Raw genomic sequence first — 20,778 nt, 5'->3', positions numbered from 1 at the left:
AGCGCGGAGCTGCTAGGCCAAGCTCCGCCCCGCGGGTTCCTGCTGCTCAACGCCGCGCTCGGCCAATAGCGGGGCGAACCGGCGCCGGCTCCGCCCCGCCCCCCCCTCCCGTCCCACCGGCCTCCCACGGGTTCGAGCCCCGCGGACCCGGGCACAACTGGCCCGGCCGTGGCCGCTGGCGGTAATTAAGGCACCGCCGGAGACGAAGGGGGTTATTAACGGCGTGGGAAACGGCCTTGCTTCCCCCGCCTCGGGCACAGCCCGGGAGAACGGGGACCGTCGCGAGTGTGGGGACGCCCCCTGGGCTTCCCCGTTCCTGCCCCGACGTGTAGGCCCTGTTGCCACGGCTACGCCCCCTTCCTCCTCAGTACGCATGCGCCGCCTCGAAAGGGCCAAGCGTTGCTACGGCGACGGCCATGCGTGCTGACGTAATGCGCCGCCGTATCACGTGAGCCGGCAGCGGCGATGCCCAAGTACTGTCGAGCCCCGCACTGCTCCAACGCGGCGGGGCAGGCCCGGCCGCCCGCCCGCCGCCTCAGCTTCTACAAGTCGGTACCGGGGAGATCGGCAGGGACCGGGGGGACATGGCCTCTGCCCTTAAACCCGCCCACCGTGAGGAGGGACCTGGGCGGGGTCTTGGGCCTAGGCCCGGGCCTGGTTCTGGGGGGGGGCCTGGGGGGGGTGTGGGACGGGGACCCTGGGATGGGGGCACCAAAGAAGATGGGGAGGGGATGCGCCTCTCCCCCCCGCAGTGTCCCCTTAATCCCCCTCCTCCTCCAGGTTCCCGCTGCATGACGCAGCGCGGCTGCGGCAATGGCTGACGCAGATGCGGCGGGAGAACTGGGTTCCCACCCGTCACCAGCACCTCTGCAGCGACCACTTCGAACCCTCCTGCTTCCAATATCGCTGGGGCGTCCGTTACCTGCGGCCTGACGCCATCCCCACCATCTTCCCCCGCAGCCCCCTGGTGAGCCCCCCTCTACCCCCCACTGCCACTGGCAGAGCCCCTAGAAACTTCTAGAGTAATCTAGAACAGTCTAGAACACACACCACACCACCAAAGGGCCTAGAAGCTCCCTCAGAAAGGTCTGGAAGGTTCCGGGAGAGGGAAAGGTTCCCTGGAAGTATCTCAGAGCTCTCCAGAAGTGTCTAGAAGGTTCTAGAAGCCACCTCAATGGGCTAAGAGCTTTTTGGGGGGTGGTGGGTTGTCTCAGAGGGGTCTGGAAGGGTCCAGAACATTCTAAAAGCCACCTCAGAAGGGACTAGAAGCGATGTGGGGGGCAGCGGGTTGTCTTGGAGGGGGTCTGGAAGAGTAGAAGGTTCTGGAAGCCCCCTCAGAAGGGGCTAGAAGCTCTCTGGGGGGTGGTGGGTTGTCTCAGAGAGGTCTGGAAGGGTCCAGAAGGTTCTAGAAGCCACCTCAGAAGGGACTAGTTGCTCTTTGGGGGGTGGCGGATTGTCTTGGAAGAGTCTACAGGTTCCCCAGAGGGACTGAGAAGCTCCCTAGAAGGGTCTGGTCGGTCCCCAGGAGGAGAAGGTTGTCACCTCAGGGTGGCTTTTGTCCCCAGAGTGGGGGCTTGTGGGGAGGAACTGGCACTGCTGCCCCTCCCCACTCCGGTATATCACTGTGAGAACCTTCAGAAACAGGAATTTTGGGGGTTGTCTACAGAAACGGGAGAGTCCCAGCATGCTGCCAGGTGCCACCCAGCCTAAGCAGCCCCTCCCGGCAAGCAGCCAGGAGCCAGTGATACCAGGACAGCCAGCCGTCCCTGAAACCGCCCCATCAGAGGCCACAACCGTTGCCCTGGAACCTGACTCAGCCGCGGCAACGCCGCTTCTTGGCCCCGTGGACAGCCCCGAGGGGGTCCCCGCCCACCCGCAGCCTTCCCCGGGCTACGCCACTGCGCCGCCGCCGTCACCGTGCCGGCGGGTGGAGCAAGTGGAGGATGTCACCGTCGAGCTGCCCGTCGCCGGCCCGCCGCCAGCATATTTTGAGCCCATCCCCGCAACACCAGTCACGGTGCCGGAAACTGTCCTCTCCTCGGCCTTAACGCTGCCCATCGTTTCCACTGTCCCCATTGTTTCCAAAACGGTGATGTCGATGTCACCGTCAGGCGAGCTGAGCACCGAGGAACTTGTCGGCGTGGTGCTGGTGCTGCAGCGGAAGGTGAAGGTGCTGCAGCAGCGGCACCGCCGGCACCGCGCCCGGCTGGAAGCCATGGAAGGGTTGGTGGAGCAGCTGCGCCATGAGAGCCTGCTCTCTGAGGAGAGGCTCAAGCTGGTAAGTGACACTGGGGACACAGTGGGTATGCTGGCAGGTGACACCTGGGGGGTGACACCGTTTCCCGGTGGGTGACACCATTTCCTGGTGGGTGACATTCCTCATCAGGTGCCGCTGGTTTGAACACCGGGGTTGTGGGGAGAGGGAGGTGGCCCCTTGGTGTCACACTGTGGCATGTCCCCAAGTTTGGGGACTTCCCCACAGCGCCTCTGTCCCCGTCACCTCCCCCCCACCACTGCCACTTCCAGGCCTGCCTGCAACCGGGGCCGGTGACAGCAGATCCCACCAGCGCCGTTACCATCATCTGCCAGGAGGAGGAGGAGGAGGAGGCGACATTGGTCTACACTGTGCCACCGCCGGCGGGGACAACCTGTGGCCTCAGCCTGGAGCGGCTGTGATGTGGTGGCACCGGTGCCACCGTCACCAGGAACCTGCTGGGACATTGGGGGGGGTGGTCCTCCCTGGGGACACCATGCTGTGCCTAGGGGTGTCACCCAGAAGCCAGGGGACACCCCCAACCCCTGGGGACACCCCAGTTGCGTGGCCACTCCCCCCCCGACCTGCAGCAGAGGGTCACCTTGTGCCACCCTCCCTTTGTCCCCCACCTTGGTGCCCCTATTTTTTGGGGGGTGGGGGCTCAGTTGAGTTGCCCTCCACCCATGTGTGCTGCACCCCAGGGGAGGGAACACTTTATTTTTGTATTTAAGGTTTATTTTGTGATACTGGGCTGGGGGGAGCAGGTAGAATTTGGGGACAGAGATGTCCCTTCCCCCTGGCTTTAATAAAGGATGCTGGAGGCTTGCGGCTGGGGAGGTCTGTGTGTGACACTGTGGGGTGGGGGGGGTGGCCCTTGCTGGTGGCCTTGGGGACGTCGGCCTCTCCTGGGTGTGGCTCTATTCCCCCCTGCCCCCATCTCCATCTTGCAGCCAGGCCCAAGCTGTCAGTAGGTTCCAGAGTTAATGACAGTGAAAGGGGTGGTTCCCTTGAGAATGGCCACACCCCCTGTGCCTTACAGACGTGAGAGGCCTCTACATGTCCCTCCGCATAGCCTCTGCCCCTATAGAACCCTAGATCAGCCTCTTTGCCCCTATAGCCACCATAATCCCCCCCCCCAGCCCATAAGGCTTCCTATAGCCTCTCCCACCGGTCCCAAAGCCCCTATGGCTTCTTATAGCCCCTCCCACAGCCCCTCCCACAGCCCCTCCCACACCCCATGGGTTCCTATAGCTCCTCCCCCAGCCCCTATAGGCCCTGTGCAGCCCCCTGTACCCCTCCCTGTAGCTGCTCCCCAGCTTCTGTAGTCCCCTATAGCTTCCATACACCCCATGGCCGATCTCCAGCCCCTGGGGTCCTCTTCCAGCTCCAAATCGTATCACTCCTCTCCAACACCTATAGCTTCTTTCCAGGCCCCTATAGACCCTCTCAGATCTCGGTAGCCCCTATAGCCCATTCCCAGCCCTGACTGGCCCCCTGTAGCCCCTTCCCAAAGCCTATAGGTCCCCATAGCTGCTCTCCATAGTCCTCTACAGCCCCCAAAGCATCTCTCCAGCCCCTATATGCCACCTCCAGCCTTTATGGCTGTTCTCCATCACCTATAGCTCCCCATAGACCTCTATAGCCCTGTGCCAGCTCCTGTAGAGCCCCCCATAGCCCTTTTACTGGTCCCTATGTCCCCCGTATCCCCTAGAACCACTCTTGCACCACTATAGCCCTCATAATCCTCACAGCCATCTATAGCTGCTCATTATCCCCTATAGCCCCCATAGATATTGTAGCTGCTCATCATCCCCTACGGTCCCCTACAGCTGCTCTGTAGCCCCCATAGCCACTCATCATCCCCTATAGCAACCCCTATAGCCACTCATCCCCTACGGTTCCCTATAGCTGCTCTGCAGCCCCTGTAGCCCCCATAGCACCTATAGCTGCTCATCATTCCCTATGGTCCCCTATAGCTGCCCCTATAGCCCCTATAGCTACTCTCATCCTGTATGGTCCCCTATAGCAACCTCTGTAGCCACTCATTGTCCCCTATGGTTCCCTATAGTAGCCCCCATAGCTGCTCATCATCCCCTCTGATCCCTATAGCTGCTCTGCAGCCCCTATAGCTGCTTGTCATCCTCTGTGGTCCCCTATAGCAGCCACTGTTGCCACTTGTCATCCCATATGGTGCCCTATAGCAGCCCCTATAGCTCCTGTAATTGCTGTGCAGCCCCTATAGCCCCCATCGCTGCTCATCATCCCCTATAGCCGCTCATCATCAGAGCGAGGCCAGCAGAGGCAACAGTAAGTTGGCGGCGAAGCACTGGATTGAGGTGGACTGGGAGGTTCCCGGAGCTCTCGCGAGAGAGGATGACACGGCATGGGCTTTGCCACGGGCAGCCGCGGGAGATTTAAACAGCCCTGAGGAGCGCTGGTGACCAGGAGTGCGGCGTGGGCAGTTTGTGCAGCACCCCCTCCACCCTTCCCAGCTTGGGAAGGCTACTCAGCGGTGGGCATGGGCCCAGAGGGAGACCCTGGTATGGCTGCCACTCAGGGGAAAGCCATTGTTAGGAAAAATGTGGCAATGCAGACGTCGCTCCCATGTAAATGTGCAGCTGTCCAGGTCTCTGGCTGCAGGGAGTGGCTGAGTCTATCACTGATGCCGGAGGGCAGCGGGGACGCCTCTTGTGTGAGATGTGACCAGGTAGATGATCTGCTCAGCCTGGTGGCAGAGCTGAAGGAGGAAGCGGAAAGGTTGAGGAGTATCAAGGAGTGTGAGAGGGAGATAGGTTGGTGGACCCACACCCTACCATCCCTGAGGCGGAGGCAGCAGATGGAGGCTCCGTGAGAAGCGGAGGTTCCCCTGCCCCCTTGCCACCCGGCAAGAGGGGACCTAAGAGATGGAGGGGAATGGATACAGGTCCCTGCTCGGGGAGGCAGGCAAGTCCCCTCCCAGTCTCCCTCATCTTCCCAGTTGCCCCTACGCAACAGGAATGGGGCTCTGGAACTTGAGGACCAGGTCAATGAAGATCAGGGTGTAGGTGAAGCCCTATCCAGGGAGGTGCCTAGGCTCAGTCAGGCAGCCCCACGCATTCTCACAGCCTCTGAAAAAAGAAAAAAGAGGGTAATTGTCGTAGGCGGCTCCCTTCTGAGGGGGACAGAGGGCCCAATATGCAGTCCTGACCCACGCCACAGGGAAGTCTGCTGCCTCCCTGGGGCCCGGTTGAAAGACATTACCAGGGAACTCCCAGGTCTGGTTCGGACCTCTGATTATTACCCATTGCTGGTTGTGCAGGTTGGCAGCGATGAGACTGCAGGGAGAAATCCAAAGGCAATCAAAAGGGACTTCAGGGCACTGGGGTGATTAGTGGAAGGATCGGGAGCACAGGTAGTGTTTTCCTCAATCCCTTCAGTGGCAGGGAAATACACTGGAAGGAACAGGAGAACACACCTGGTTAATACATGGCTCAGAGGCTGGTGCCATCAGTGGCATTTTGGGTTTATTTGATCACAGGGAGGTTTACATGGCACTGGGCTTGCTAGCGACAGATGGTATCCAGCTATCTCAAAGGGGTAAAAGAATCCTCGCTCGTGAGATGGCGGGGCTCATAGAGAGGGCTTTAAACTAGGTTTGAAGGGGGTAAGGGATAAGACTAGGTGCACCAGAGATGAGTCTGGGGGCAGCATGCCAATGTTAGGGGTGAATTCGATAGGCCAGCTCAAATGCATCTCTGCCAGTGCATGCAGCATTGGCAATAAACAGGAGGAGCTGGAAGCCATCGTGCAGCAGGATAGATATGACTTAGTTGCCATCATGGAAACATGGTGGGACGACTCCTGTGACGGGAGCGCTGCAATGGATGGCTATAAGCTCTTCAGAAGGGATAGGCAAGGTAGAAGAGGTGGTGGGGTGGCTCTCTATGTTAGGGAGGGTTTGGACTGTACAGAGCTACAGGATTGTGATGACAAGGTGGGGTGCTTATGGGTGAGGATGAGAGGGAAGGCAGATAAGGCAGATATCATGGTGGGAGTCTGTTATAGACTGCCCGACCATGTTGAAGAGATGGATGAATCGTTCTACAAGCAACTGGCAGTAGTCTCAGAATCATGTGCCCTTGTTCTCATGGGGGACTTCAACTTTCCAGACATCTGCTGGAAATACAGCACAGCAGAGAGTAAACAACCTAGGAGGATCCTGGAGTGTGTGGAAGATAACTTCCTGACACAGCTGGTAGGTGAGCCAACCAGGGGAGGAGCCTTGCTAGATCTACTGTTTATGAACAGAGAAGGACTGGTGGGACGTGTGATGGTCGGAGGCTGTCTTGGGCTTAGCGACCATGAAATGATAGAATTCTCAATTCTTGGTGAGGCAAGGAAGGGGGTTAGCAAAACCACTGCTATGGACTTCCAGAGGGCAAACTTTGGCCTCTTTGAGACACTGGTTGAGAGAGTCCCTTGGGAGACGGTCCTGAAGGGCAAAAGGGTCCAGGAGGGATGGACATTCTTTAAGAAGGAAATCTTAACTGCTCAGGACCAGGCTATTCCCATGTGCCGCCAAGTTGAACCACTGAGGAAAACGACCGGCCTGGCTGAACGGGGAGCTTTTGCTAGGAGTCAGGAAAAAAAGGAGAGTTTATCATCTCTGGAAGAAAGGGCGGGCAACTTGGGACGAGTACAGGGATTTTGTTAGGTCATGCAGAGAGGAAATTAGAAAGGCAAAAGCTCAGCTATAACTAAACCTGACCACTGTTGTAAGAGACAACAAAAAATGTTTTTACAAATATGTTAACAGTAAAAGAATCCCAAGGAGAATAGCTATCCTTCAATGGATACAGAAGGGAACATTGCCACCAGAGATGGGGAAAAGGCTGAGGTACCTAATGCCGCCTTTGCTTCAGTCTTTAATAGGGAGACCAGTTATCCTCAGGGTACTCTGCCTCCTGAGCGGGAAGGTGAGGATGAAGAACAGAATATACGCCCCCCCCTTAATCCAGGAGGAAATAGTTAGTGACCTACTACGCCATCTGGATGCTCACAAATCTATGGGACAAGATGGAATCCATCCCAGAGTACTGAGGGAACTGGCGGAGGTGCTTGCCAAGCTGCTCTCCATCATCTACCGGCGATCCTGGTCAACGGGGGAGGTCCCAGAGGACCGGAGGCTTGCCAGTGTGACTCCCATTTATAAGAAGGGTTGGAGGGAGGATCCGGGGAACTATGGGCCTGTCAGCCTGACCTCGGTACTGGGGAAGATTATGGAATGGTTTGTCTTGAGACCGCTCACATGGCAAGTCTGGGACAAGCAGGGGATTGGGCCCGGTCAGCTTCGGTTTACGAAAGGCAGGTTCTGCTTGACCAACCTGATCTCCTTCTATGACCAGGTGACCCGCCTAGTGGGTGAGGGAAAAGCTGTGGTTGTTGTCTACCTTGACTTCAGCAAGGCCTTTGACACTGTCTCTCATGGCATATTCCTTGAGAAGGTGGTCTCTCATAGCTTGGACAAGTGTACTCTTCACTGGGTGAAAAACTGGCTGGATGGCTGAGCCCAGAGGGTTGTGGTGAATGGGGTGAAATCCAGTTGGCGGCGGGTCACAAGTGGTGTTCCCCAGGGCTCAGTGTTGGGCCCTGTTCTGTTTAATATCTTTATTGATGATTTGGATGAGGGGATTGAGTGCACCCTCAGCAAGTTTGTAGACGACACCAACTTGGGAGGCAGGGTTGATCTGCTTGAGGGTAGGGAGGCTCTACAGACTGATCTGGACAGGCTGGATCGGTGGGCTGAGGCCAATCGCATGATGTTCAACAAGGCCAAGTGCCGGGTCCTGCACTTGGGTCACAACAACCCCATGCAGCGCTACAGGCTTGGGGAGGAGTGGCTGGAAAGCTGCCCGGCAGAGAAAGACCTGGGGGTGCTGGTTGACAGCCGGCTGACTATGAGCCAGCAGCGTGCCCAGGTGGCCAGGAAGGCCAACGGCATCCTGGCCTGCATCAGAAATAGTGTGGCCAGCAGGAGCAGGGAGGTGATTGTTCCCCTGTATTCGGCACTGGTGAGGCCGCACCTCGAGTGCTGTGTTCAGTTTTGGGCCCCTCACTACGGGAAAGACATTGAGTTGCTGGAGCGTGTCCAGAGAAAGGCAACAAAGCTGGTGAAAGGCCTGGAGCACAAGTCTTATGAGGAGCAGCTGAAGGAGCTGGGGCTGTTTAGGCTGGAGAAGAGGAGGCTGAGGGGAGACCTTATCGCTCTCTGCAACTAGCTAAAGGGGGGTTGTAGTGAGGTGGGTGCTGGTCTCTTCTGTCAGGTGGCTGGAGGTAGGACGAGAGGAAATGGCCTCAAGTTGCGGCAAGGGAGGCTTAGGTTGGATATTAGGAAAAATTTCTTTACTGAGAGGGCTGTCAGGCATTGGAACAGGCTGCCCAGGGAAGCGGTTGAGTCACCACCTCTGGAGGTGTTCAAAAAGCGCGTAGACGAGGCGCCCCAGGACATGGTTTAGTGGGCACGGATGACGGCTGCACTCGATGGTCTCGAAGGTCTTTCCCGACCTAAACGGCCCGCTGACTCCATGACTCCATACCGGCCCCCACGCCCTCCCCCGCGCCCCGCCCCCTGCAGCCGCTGGCAGCCCCCCCTGGCGCCGCCATTGGCCGCCCCAGCCCCGCCCCGCCCCCTCAGGCCCCGCCCCGCAGGCCCCCTCCCCAGCCCCCCCGTCCCTCCGGGCGGGTCGCGCATGCGCGCTGCGCCCAGCCCAGCCCGCCGGCCGCGTCCCCAGCAGGTACCGGGCGGGGGGGGGGCCGGGGAGAACCGGGGGGGGGGCCGGGACCCCTGCCCCAGCCCACCCCATCCCGGTACCGCCAGCCCGGCCCCGGCCCCGGCCCCGGTCCCGGTCCCGGTCCCGGCGCATCACCGCGCCCCGGCCTGGGCCCAGCGCGGCCCCCCCGCCCGGTGCCCCCGCCCCATCTTGGTGCCTCGGGCCCGGTCGCCACCTGCATCCCAGTATCCCCATCCCTGTATCCCCATCCCCTTGCCTATCCCTGTATCCCATCCCCATTCCCGTATCCCCATCCCAGTATCCCAGTATCCCCTTCCCTGTATCCCCATCCCCGTATCCCATCCCCATCCCAGTATCCCCATCCCTGTATCCCATCTCCATCCCAGCGTTCCCATCCCAGTACCCCCCGGTGGTCCCGGCCATTCCCCCACCTTCTGTACCCCCTTGCCCCCCCCCCATGCCAGGAGAAGGGAGGGGATGTTGACACCCGCAAAAGCCACCAACCCCCGGTGCTGCCCCCCCTCCCATCACCCCCCTCCCCCCTCAGGCTGTTGCCATGACAAAGGAGCGTGGGGGGGACCCCTCAGCGGGGGGGACACCGACCCCCGACCCCCCCAGCCCCATGGTGGAGCGACGCAAGAAGCCGATGGTGCACCCCGCTGCCCCCGCCCCCCTGCCCAAGGACTATGGTGAGACCCCACACACACCCTGAGACCCCCCCCAGCTCATCACAGGTGTCCCCAGGGGACCCCATAGGGACACCTCCAAAAAAAAAACAACTGGGGGGGGGGGGGGGCGCTGGGAGGGGACCCAAGTGGGGATTCTCTGATGGCTGATATTGGGTTGAGCAATGGGGGGGACCTGACACTCCCCCCCCCCCGCCCTGGGGGGACAGGGACCCTCCCCAGGGAACAGGGGACCCCATGGGGACAGGGAGTCCCCACCCCCCAAAAAAAGGCACGCATGGGGGAGGGTCCCAAGTGGGAATTTGGGGGTTCTCCGATGCCTGCTATGGGGTTGTGCATTGCTTGGTGCCCCCCTCCTTTGTGGACAGTGACACCCCCCCATGGGGACAGAGTCACCCCTCCCCCCCTTTGTCACAGAGACTCCCCCCATGGCAGGTGACCCCCATGGGGTGGGCACTGGGGCCCCAAGTGGGGATTCTCCAATGACTGATATGCGATTTGTGCACCATGGGGTGCCCCTTCACACACACACCCTCCTTTTGTCCCCCACCTCCTTGTGTCCACCCCCCCAGCCTTCACCTTCTTCGACCCGAACGACGCGGCATGCCGGGAGATCCTGCTGGACCCTCGCACCACCGTGCCCCAGCTCTTCGCCATCCTGCGCCAGTGGGTGCCCCAAGTGCAGCACAGCGTCGATGTCATCGGCAATGAGGTGGGGGGAAGTGGGTCAGGGTGCTGGGGAGGGGGGCTGGGGGGTCTGGGTGTCATGGTGGGGGCAGGATGCTGGGGGAGCCGTGGGGGCAGGGGGAAAGCTATGAGGTGCCATGGGGAGGGGGGGGTAACTGGGAGCACTGGGAGGGGGACTGGGGAGGACCGGGAGCCTGAGGGAGGGTACTGGGAGGTCACTGGGAGCACTGGGAGGGGAACTGGGAGCTCTAGGGAGGATACTAGGAGATAACTGGGAGCACTGTGAGGGGGAATGGGAGGAGCTGGGAGTCAGTGGGAGGGTACTAGGAGGTAATTGGGAGCACTGGGGACATGACTGAGTGCCCCAGGAGAGTTAGTGGGGGGTGACTGGGAGGAACTGGTGTGTAACTGGTGTGACTGGGCAGATCCTGCGCCGCGGGTGCCACGTGAATGACCGGGACGGACTGACAGACATGACGCTGCTGCACTACGCCTGCAAGGCTGGCGCCCATGGCGTGGGTGGGTGGGACGGGGGTCCCCGCATCCCCCATGTCCCCAGTATCCCCACTGTGGTGTCCCCACAGTGGCAGTGTCCCCATATTCCCAACATTCCCAGTCCCAGTGTCCCCATGTCCCCAGTATCCCCAGTCCCACCGTCCCTATGTCCCCAGTGTCCCCACAGTGGCAGTGTCCCCATGTCCCCAGCATCCCCAGTCCCAGTATTTTCATGTCCACAATGTCCCCAGCATCCCCAGTCCCAGTGTCCCCATGTCCCCAGTGTCCCCACATCCCTAACATCCCCAGTCCCACTGTCCGTATGACCCCATGCTTGCACTCCCCACCCCCCCCAGTGCCCTCCCCTCCACCCTAGGGCAGCACCATCTCCCCCAGCCCCACAGTGGGTGCTCCCCGGGTGACGTGCCCATCCCCATGCCGGGTGTTGCCGACTCCCAGGGGACCCGGCGGCGGCCGTGCGTCTGTCCACACGGCTGCTGGCGCTGGGGGGGGACGTGACACTGCGGAGCCGCTGGACCCACATGAACGCCCTCCACTACGCTGCCTACTTCGATGTCCCCGAGCTCATCCGCACCCTCCTGCGGGCGGCAGCCCCCCGAGGTGAGGGGTCCCCCCACAACAGGGTCCCTTGGGGGCAGGACACTGGGGGTCCCTGGAGGGAAGAGCATTGGGGTCCCCTAGGGGAAGGACACTGGGGTCCCTTGGGGGGCAGGACACTGGGGTCCCAGGGGAGCAGGACATTGGGGACACTGGGGAAAGGACACCAGGGTTCCAGGGGAAGGACATGGGGGTCCCTTGGGGGGCAGGACATTGGGGTCCCTTGGGGGGCAGGACGCTGGGGTCCCTTGGGGGGCAGGAGATTGGGGTCCCAGGGGATAAGGACACTGGGGTCCCCTGGGGAAAGGACATTGGAGTCCCTCGGGGCAGGACACTGGGGTCCCAGGGGAGCAGGACATTGGGGACACTGGGGAAAGGACACCAGGGTTCCAGGGGAAGGACATGGGGGTCCCTTGGGGGGCAGGACGCTGGGGTCCCTTGGGGGGCAGGACGCTGGGGTCCCTTGGGGGGCAGGAGATTGGGGTCCCAGGGGATAAGGACACTGGGGTCCCCTGGGGAAAGGACATTGGAGTCCCTCGGGGCAGGACACTGGGGTCCCTTGGGAGCAGGACACTGGGGTCCCAGGGGATAAGGACACTGGGGTCCCTGAGGGAAAAGACACTGGGGTCCCCAGGGGGCAGGACATTGGGATCCCCTGGGGAAAGGACACTAGGGTCCCTTGGGGGAAGGACATCGGAGTCCCTAGGGGAGCAGGACATTGGGGTCCCTAGGGCAGCAGGACATTGGGGTCCCGGGAGGGAAGAACACTGGGGTCCTCTGGGCTGCAGGACATGGGTGTCCCCAGGGCCAGGACACCGGAGTCCCCAGTGGGGGTCGGGATACTGCAGTCCCATAGGACAGGGTGCCGGTGTCCTTGGGGCTAGGAGCCCGGGTTCCCCCCGCAGCCGCCCCTCCTCTCTCTCCGGGGTGGGCCGTGCCTCAGTTTCCCCCCACAGTGCTGCACTCGACCTGCAGCGACTTCAGCCACGGGACGGCACTGCACATCGCTGCCTCCAACCTCTGCCTGGGGGCTGTGCGTTGCCTGCTGGAGCACGGGGCTGATCCTGCCCTCCGGGTACCACGGGGGTTGGGGGAGCATCGGGGGGATTGGGGGGGATTGGGGTGACTGGGAGGGGTTGGGGTTTTGGGGGCGTAATGGTGTATTGAGATGTGGGGGATTGGGAGGGATTGGGGTAGTGGGGGGGAGATTGGGATAGGGGTGGGGGATGCTGGGGGTGGGGATTGGGATGTTGGAGGTGTTGAGGAGTGTTGGGGGGGATTGGGGTACTGGAGGGATTGGGAGGGATTGGAGTATTGGTGTACTGGGGGGATTGGGAGGGGTTGAGGTATTGGGGGTGTAATGGGGTACTGGGGGATTGGGAGGGATTGGGGGATTGAGGGAGGTCATATTGAGTTATTGGGAGGATTAGGAGGGATTGGGGTACTGGGGGGTATTGAGGGGTGTTGGGGGGATTGGGGTACTGGGGATTGTTGGGGTGTATTGGGAGGGATTGGGGTGTTGGGGGTGTAATGGGGTATTGAGGTGTATTGGGGGGATTGGGAGGGATTGGGGTACAGGGGGGTATTAAGAGAGGTGGAGGGACTAGGGGGGATTGGGAGGGATTGCTATAATGGGGGTATTGCAGCATTTTGGCATTACTGGGGGGGTATTTGGGATATTGGGGGGTATTGGGATCCTGGGGCTTCTGAGGGGTATTAGGAGCATTGGGAGGGATTGGGGTATTGGGGGGCTATTTGGGTTTTGGGGGGTATTAGGAATATTCAGGCTATTGGGGGCAGGGGGGGATTGGGAGGGAGTGGGGTATGGAGGGGTGTTGGGGGAATTAGGGGGATTGGGGGGGTATGGGGGCTTTTGGGGGTATTGGGCGTACTGAGGGGTACTGGCATATCAGAGGCACTGGGGAATTGGGGGGTACTGGGGGGTATTGGGGCTGTTGGAAGGGGCTGGGAGGGGTTGGGGGGGATTGGGGGTGATTGGGAGGAATTGGGAGAGACTGGGGTATTGGAGGTACCGAGGGGTATTGGAGTTCTTGGTAGGGATTGGGGGTACTGGGGGGTATTGGGACAGATTGGAGTTTTGGGAGGTATTAGGAATATTTGGGGTATTTAGGGCATGGGGTATTGAGGATATTGAGGGGGATTGGGAGGGATTAGGGGGGCTGGGAGGTATTGGGGGGCCTGAGGGCTATTGGGGTGTCAGAGCTCTTGGGGGTACAGAGGGGTACAGGGGGGGCATGCGGGTACCAGCATTATTGTGGGCATCACATTACTGGGGGTTTCAGGGGGCTGTGATGACACCCAGGGCTGTCAGGGTGCTACATGGGTGCCTTCTCCCACCAGTTACCCTCAAACAGACCCCCACCCTTTTTTTGACTCACCTCCCCCACCCACCCACAGAACAGCAAGGGTCAGGTGGCGGCCGAGGTGGTGCCGGACCCTACGGACATGGCGCTGGACAAGGCGGAGGCGGCACTGGCGGCGCGGGAGCTGCGACAGCTGCTGCTGGACGCTGTCCCCCTGAGCTGCAGCCTCCCCCGTGTCACCCTGCCCAACTACGACAACCTACCCGGGAACCTCATGCTGCTCTGCCTCGGCCTCCAGCTGGGTGACCGCGTCCGCGTTGACGGCGGAAAGGTGGGGGGGACGCAAGTGGGGGATGTAGGGACGGGGCGGGGGGAGGACGGCACCCAAGCAGGGTGCAGGCAGCACCCGTGCAATGGCAGGATGCTCTGCGTGGGGATGCAGGCATGGCGTAGGGGGAACTGGGCTCCAGAGTGGGTTTTGGGGTGAATAGATGGGGTTTCAGGGTGCACAGATTTGGAGGGGACTGGGGGGGTCCCAGGGGTGCTGGGGCGCAGCAGCACCCAAGCAGGGTGCGGGCAGCACCCATGGAATGGCAGGATGCTTTGTGTGGGAATGCAGGTATGGCATGGGGGGAACTGGGGGTGAAAGGAGGGGTTTGGGGTGCATAATGGGGTTTTGGAGCAGATAGAGGGGGTTTAGGTTGCACAGATGGTTTTGGGGGGTCTGAGGGGTGCAGGGGTGCAGCAGCACCCAAGGGGGGGCGCAGACAGGACCCGTGCAACTGCAGGATGTTCTGCGTGGGGATGCAGGCATGGCATGGGAAGTATTTGGGATCAGAAGTGGGTTTTGGGGTGAATAATGGGGTTTTGGGGTGCACAGAAGGTTTTGGGGTGCACAGAGATGTTCCTGGGGTACATACAGGTGCTGGGACCCCCAGGGGTGCAGGGACCCGGCAGCACCCAGCCCCAGCGCAGCCATCTGCTGCACCCTCCACATTGGAAGGGGGATAATGAAGATTTTGGGGGTGCAGGGGAGGATGTGGGGGGTGCAGGGGTCACCCAGGGCTGCCATGTTGTGTCCCCCCCAAGGTGGGGACCCTGCGTTTCTGCGGCACCACGGCATTTGCCAGCGGGCAGTGGGCCGGAGTGGAGCTGGATGAGCCCGAGGGCAAGAATGACGGCAGCGTGGGGGGGGTCCGCTACTTCATCTGCCCCCCCAAACAGGGTAGGGACCCCCAGGGACCCCAGGGGCAGGGGTGCAGGACCCAGATGCCTGGGTCCCTTGAGGACACCCCCGGATGTCCTGGTCCCTCTGGGGGTGGATGATGGGACATTGTGGGGGGGAATCCCCTGGCGGGGGAGGGGGGCTTGGCTGGCTGGGACCCTTTTTTGGGGGGGGTGGTGGTGGTATCAATTAGGCTCCTGTGTCCCTGGGATGTAGTGGGTTATAGTGGGTTACACTGGTCTGTACTGGTGCATACAAGTCTGCCTGGATGGCTGGTACTGGTATACTGCATGGTAATAACACACACTGGTGTGTACTGGCCAACACTGGTGTGTACTGACCAACACTGGTGTGTACTGGTCCCTACTGTTCCACACTATTGTGTACTGGTCCGCACTGGTGTGTGTACTGGTCCATACTGGTCTGACATCACCCACCCGCAGGTGTCTTCGCCTCTGTCTCCAAGATCTCCAAGGCAGAGGAGCAGCCCCCAGCGGCCTCCCCCCCCCGCAGCCCCCCGGGACCCCCGGCCCGAGCCCCCCACAAGGCCCGGAAGGACAAGAGAGGTACGCCCTGCCCCGCCCTACCACACCCTGCCACGCCCCGCACCCCTGGGTCCTGTCTGTTCCCCCCCTCACCCCATCCCCCTCACCCCATCCCCTTTACTCTGTGCTTCCCCTTGGCTCTGCCCCCCTGTATGCTCACTGGAAGAGAGCAAGGAGCCTCAGGATTGGCTGGCTGGGGGCAGGGAATGTGAAACCCCGCCCACCCACAGAAGGGGGTGGAGTTCAGGCAGAGGGGAGTGCTCTGCTTTAGCCCCACCCCCTGTGCTGCCACACCCGGGTCACAGCTGGGGGTGGGGCCTGCCAGGGTGGGGTGCATGGGGGGTGGAGCTGGGCAGGGTGGGGCCTGGGAGGGGGTGTGTCCCACCGGACTCTGCCCCTGGCAGGCTCATCAGGAGGTGGGGTCAGGTGGGGGTGTGGCTGTGAGTGGGTGGGGCTAGGCAGGGAGCCTGGTATGCGTGACCCCACCCCTCAGCCACACCTGGAAGGAGGGGTGTGGCCGTGCGGTGGGTGTGGCCGGTCTGATCCCGCCCCCCCCCCCCCCCCCCCCCCGCAGCCACCCGGAAGCGTGGCGGGGCGTGGCTGGACCGGGAGGGGCGCCGCGTGGCCCCGGGGGACGCGGTGCTGGTGGCTGGACAGCGCCCGGGGCGGGCCCGGTTCTACGGGCGCACTGACTTCGCCCCCGGTGAGAGGGACACCCCCCGGGACCCCCCCGGAACCCCCCCAACCTGGGACCCCGCCCCAGACCCCCTCCGTAGGACTGACCCCGTGAGACCCCCCAGGACCGACCTCCTTGGGCTCCCTCCATGGGACATCCCCCTCCCCACACCCTGGGACCCCGTACCGGGACACCCCCATGGGAACCCCCCCTTGTGCACCTCCCCCCCCCCCCCGAGACACCCTTTGGACCCCTCCCCCCATGGGACACCCCCCCCCAACCTGGGACCCCCTCCGGGACCCCCTCATGGGATGGACCCTGTGGGACCCCCCCAGAATGGGACCCCCCTGGGACCCCCCCCCACGCTGGGACCCCACTTCCTTGGGACCACCCCATTGGACTGCCCACCCATTCAGAAACCCCCTGGGACCACCCCCGGGACTCCCCCCAGGACTGACCCCCTGGGATGCCCCCCCCCCCCATGGGATCCCCCCCTTACCCCAGGACCTCCCAGGGAGCCCCCTCCAACCTGGGACCCCCCATGAGAACCCCCTCATAAGACCCCTCACCCTGGGACACCCCCCCCCCCATAGAACCCCCCCCAACTTGCCCCCCCCCCCCCAGGGTACTGGTTTGGGGTGGAGCTGGACTCAGCCGGGGGGAAACACGATGGCTCCGTTTTCGGGGTGCGGTACTTCTCCTGCCCCCCAAAACACGGCGTCTTCGCCCCCCCCTCCCGTGTGCAGAGGTAATGGGACACACACACACATACAACATTGGGGGGACACACACATTGCGTGGGGGGGACATTGAGGGGACACAGGCGGGCTTTGGGGGATATTGGGGGGTGGGGGGGGGTTGGGGGGCAGTGGGGGACAACGAGGGGCAGGGGGGGAGCAAGGGGGGGGTCAGGTCTCTGTCCTGAGACCCACCCACCCCCACCCATGACATTTCCCGCCCCGCCCCCAGGGTCGGGGGTCCCAGGGAGGAGCCGGGGGATGGTGCCCCAGAAAAGAAGGTGCAGCAGGTCACCGGTGCGTGCTGATTGGCTGGTGGGGGGAAGGGGGTGGGGTGGGGCACTGCTGATTGGTCGGTGGGTGGGGTGCAGCCCTCGGGATGCGTTGGTGGGCCTTCATGATGGGCTGGTGGGTGGGGCACTGCTGATTGGCTGGTTGGTAGGGTGGGCTGCTTCTGATTGGCTCTGGGGTAGCATGGGGACTGCTGATTGGCCAGGGTGGGATGGATCGTTGCTGATTGGCCAGCAGGAGGAGCACTGACTTCGGATTAGCTGGTGGGGCGGAGGGTTTTGCCATTGATTGGGTAGCAGGGTGCAGAGCAGCCGATTGGCCAGCAGGCAGCCCATCCCTCTGGTGACTGGTTAGCGAGACAGCCCCACCCCCAGGTGTCTGCTGATTGGCCAAGCTTTCCCCACCCACCCATTGGCCAGCTGGACGGTGAAGCCTCCCGCTGATTGGCTGGCCGGACCCCGCCCCCATTTCCCCACCCCCGCAATGGCTGGCGGGGGGGTGGGGGGGCTGTGACCGTGTGTGTGTGTGTGTGTGTGTGTGTGTGTGTGTGTCTCCCGTGTGTCCCCCCACCCCGTGTCCCCCCGGGATGTCCCCGCAGTGTCACAGCCCAAGCGCAACTTCCCGGCGGTGCGGACCCCGAAGGACATCACCTCAGAGAGCTCCTTCTCCAGGTGGGGGGGACACACACAACACTGGGGGGGGTGGGGGGGGACATGGGGACACCCCCGGGTGGGTGTGTCCCGTCCCCGTCCCCCACCCTGCCCCACGGTGACCCCTCTGTCCCCAGGTTACTCTTCTGCTGCTGGTTCCCCTGGATGCTGCGGGCTGAGATGCAGTCCTAACCCCGCCCCCCCGCCTCGCTGGGCCCCTCCCACCCCCCTGCCACCCCTCCCCCACCCAGTGCCTTGGTCCCCTCCCCTCCCCCCCCACCCTGGGGGGGGAGACGTGATGTGACACCCCTTCGCCCCTGCCCCAAACCCTGACTCCCTTTGCGCCAGGCTGTTCGCTCTGGAACCTACTTATTACAGTGACAGGGTGGCAGGGGGGGTGAGCTGAGGCCAGCCAGCCCCTCCCCTGACCCCCATTTTGGGCTGTTCACCCTCAAACCTACTGATAACAGTGATGGGGATTTGCTGGTGCCAACACCCCCACCCACCCACTCATTTTGGGCTGTTCACCATGGAACATACTGATAACATTGATGGGGATTAGCTGGTGCCAGCCCCCCCCCCCCCCCCTTTGGGCTGCTCTCTCTGGAACCTACTGATTACAGTGATGGGATGAGTTGATGCCAGCCCACTGCCCCCCACCGCCTTTGCGCCCTGCCCCCCCAGCCCTCTTTTGTGGCTGTTCACTCTGGAACCTACTGATTACAGCGATGGGGGTGAGCTGACGCCTGCCCCTCTGATCACCCTCTCAACACCTGTTTTGGGCTGTTCACCCTGGAACCTACTGATTACAGTGATGGGGTGTTGCTGCCAGCCCCCCCCACAAGCCGCTCTGCCCCCTCCCCCCCCATATTGGGCTGCTCATTCTGGAACCTACTGATTAGTTACAGGGAATTGATGCCAGGATCCCTCCCAGAATATTTCTGGGCCCCCCTAAGCCCAGTTCCTCCAGGCGGTTCACTCTGGAACCCACCGATTACCCTTATGAGGAGTGAGCCAATGCCAACCTGCCCCCCCCCCGCGTTTTGGGTCATTCACACTGGAACCTGCTGACTACAATTGGGAGAAGAGCGGTTTATGCCAGGGACCCTCCCCAAACCTGTTCTTGAGCCGTTAACTCTGTAAACTACTGATTATGTCCGGGGGGGGTGGCGTTTTATGGAAAACTGGTTTGGTGGATACTCCAGTGGCTGCTAGTGGGGTTGAGGACACCCCCCCCCCCCAAAAAAAAAGGGACCCAGGCATCCGGGCCCCCCCCCCCGCAGTAGCAATAACATCCCCTCCCCCTGCGATCGTGTGAGTGGCTTTAATGTCCTGTCCCCCCCCGTGCCCCGCCCCCCCCGCTGCCGCATGGTCCCCCCGGATCCGCTTGTGCCACCAATAAACACCTTTGTACGTCCCACGGCTCCGGGGGGGGACCCCAAAGCTGGGGGGGGGGGGCTCGGGGGTGTGTGTGGAAGGACTCCAAAGATAAGGGGGGGGCAAGGGAGGGGAGGGCGTAGGGGGACCCGAGAGCTGGAGGGGGACATGGGGGGACCCCAAAGCTGGGGGCGGGCTCAGGGGATGGGGGAGGGCCCCAAAACTGGGGGGGGGGCTGTGGGGGAACCCCAAAGCTGGGGGAGAGCTCAGGAGATGGGGGAGGGCCCCAAAGCTGGGGGGGGCTGTAGGGGGACCCCAAATCTAGGGGAGAGACCCCAAAACTGGGGAGGGATACAGGGGAGGGGGCACCCCAAACCTGGAGGGGGCTCAGGGGGTTGTGGGGGGACCCCAAAGCTGGGGGAGGACTCGGGGGATGGGGGAAAGCCCCAAAGCCGGGGCGGGGCTGTGGGGGCACCCCAAATGTGGGGGAGAGGCCCCAAAGCGGGGGGGGCGACATGGAGGAGGGGGGGGACCCTAAAGCTGGGGGGAAGAGGGGACCCCAAAACTGGGGGGGTACATGGTGGGGCGTGGGGTCCCTGTGAGGTCACTGGGACAGGGGGACTCCACGGCTGGGGGGAGATGGGGGGGAGGACACGGGCTAGGGGGGACACGGACTGGGGGAGTGGCCCCCTCCCGGCTCCAGCGCCGCCATCTTGTTCCGGCGCGCCGCGGTGGCGTGAGACGCGCGACCAGAAGGGCGGTGCCCTCTTCCCCGAGCACGCCCACACGACTGCCTGGCTCCGCCCCGGACTCTTGGTCCCGTCCCGCCTCCCCGCTTCCCGCCGGGGCGCCGCGCCGCTTGAGCCCGCTCGGCCACGCCTCCTCCGCGTCGGCCAAGCTTTCTCAGCGCTCGGCCCCGCCCCCTCAGCGCTCGGCCCCGCCTCCTCAGCGTTCGCGGACGCCTGAGTCCCCGGGCGGGTCCCGCAGTCGCTCCGCGCCGCCGCCGGGCCCGTAGGTACCGGGACCCCCCGCCCCGGGACCCCCCCCAGGACCGACTTCCCCCCTCTCCCCGGGGTCCCCCCGATCCTTTCTCCCCACAAAGGCTCCGTGACTCAGCTCCGGCCCCGCCCGGTTCCCGGAAATCCGCACCCGCAGGCGGGAGGGGCTGGGTGCCCCCCATCCCGGGGTGGGGGGATATCTATGGGGCTGGGGGGGGATCCATAGGGCCCAGGGGGGATCTGTGAGGCTGGGGGGGGTCTGCAGGGCCCGGGAGGATCTATGGGGCCCGGGGAAGACCCATAGGGCTGGGGGGATCTATAGGGGCCGGGGGGGGTGTCTGTAGGACCCCAGGTGTCTGTAGGGGCCGTGGGCGTCTATAGAACCAGGGGTTCTCTGTAGTGCTGGAGGGGGGTGGCGGGTGTTATCTGTAGAGCTTGGGGGGGC

The 20,778-nt window shown here is 62.7% G+C and overlaps 2 protein-coding genes across 8 annotated transcripts; both read left to right on the top strand.

Annotated features, from left to right (window-relative positions):
- The first annotated feature begins 402 nt into the window (after positions 1–402).
- LOC138683699 (THAP domain-containing protein 8-like) lies at positions 403–3,077 on the top strand. 5 transcript variants are annotated; one of them, XM_069775818.1, is made up of 4 exons: positions 403–548; positions 781–967; positions 1,667–2,278; positions 2,464–3,077. In XM_069775818.1, exons 1-4 carry the CDS (start codon positions 466–468, stop codon positions 2,674–2,676), a joined length of 1,095 nt encoding a protein of 364 aa, XP_069631919.1. In that variant the 5' UTR covers positions 403–465; the 3' UTR covers positions 2,677–3,077. The 5 variants fall into 5 exon arrangements, with proteins under 5 accessions (XP_069631919.1, XP_069631922.1, XP_069631923.1 ...); XM_069775821.1 differs by having other exon boundaries at positions 406–548; positions 2,483–3,077; XM_069775822.1 differs by having other exon boundaries at positions 409–548; positions 2,387–2,603.
- Positions 3,078–8,938: 5,861 nt separating this feature from the next.
- Positions 8,939–20,166, top strand: LOC138683894 (CAP-Gly domain-containing linker protein 3-like). 3 transcript variants are annotated; one of them, XM_069777196.1, is made up of 14 exons: positions 8,939–9,027; positions 9,572–9,713; positions 10,283–10,422; positions 10,823–10,916; positions 11,352–11,513; positions 12,467–12,585; positions 13,929–14,165; positions 14,924–15,059; positions 15,503–15,625; positions 16,179–16,307; positions 16,905–17,028; positions 17,250–17,314; positions 17,907–17,979; positions 20,039–20,166. In XM_069777196.1, exons 1-14 carry the CDS (start codon positions 8,983–8,985, stop codon positions 20,073–20,075), a joined length of 1,626 nt encoding a protein of 541 aa, XP_069633297.1. In that variant the 5' UTR covers positions 8,939–8,982; the 3' UTR covers positions 20,076–20,166. The 3 variants fall into 3 exon arrangements, with proteins under 3 accessions (XP_069633297.1, XP_069633296.1, XP_069633298.1); XM_069777195.1 differs by lacking the exon at positions 20,039–20,166 and adding an exon at positions 18,096–19,194; XM_069777197.1 differs by lacking the exons at positions 17,250–17,314; positions 20,039–20,166 and adding an exon at positions 18,096–19,194.
- The last annotated feature ends 612 nt before the right edge of the window (positions 20,167–20,778 follow it).

This window comes from Haliaeetus albicilla, chromosome Z (assembly GCF_947461875.1).
Source record: "Haliaeetus albicilla chromosome Z, bHalAlb1.1, whole genome shotgun sequence".
NCBI lineage: Eukaryota > Metazoa > Chordata > Aves > Accipitriformes > Accipitridae > Haliaeetus > Haliaeetus albicilla.
This window is presented reverse-complemented; position numbering and strand designations above follow the sequence as displayed.

Excerpts from the sequence above, each read along its gene's own strand:
- LOC138683699 (XM_069775818.1), top strand. The coding sequence starts at position 466 with ATGCCCAAGTACTGTCGAGCCCCGCACTGCTCCAACGCGGCGGGGCAG. Across the intron at positions 549-780 it reads CGCCGCCTCAGCTTCTACAA|GTTCCCGCTGCATGACGCAG; the intron begins GTCGGTACCGGG and ends CTCCTCCTCCAG. Across the intron at positions 968-1,666 it reads TCTTCCCCCGCAGCCCCCTG|AAACGGGAGAGTCCCAGCAT; the intron begins GTGAGCCCCCCT and ends GGTTGTCTACAG.
- LOC138683894 (XM_069777195.1), top strand. The coding sequence starts at position 8,983 with ATGCGCGCTGCGCCCAGCCCAGCCCGCCGGCCGCGTCCCCAGCAG. Across the intron at positions 9,714-10,282 it reads CCCCCTGCCCAAGGACTATG|CCTTCACCTTCTTCGACCCG; the intron begins GTGAGACCCCAC and ends CCACCCCCCCAG. Across the intron at positions 15,626-16,178 it reads GGCCCGGAAGGACAAGAGAG|CCACCCGGAAGCGTGGCGGG; the intron begins GTACGCCCTGCC and ends CCCCCCCCGCAG.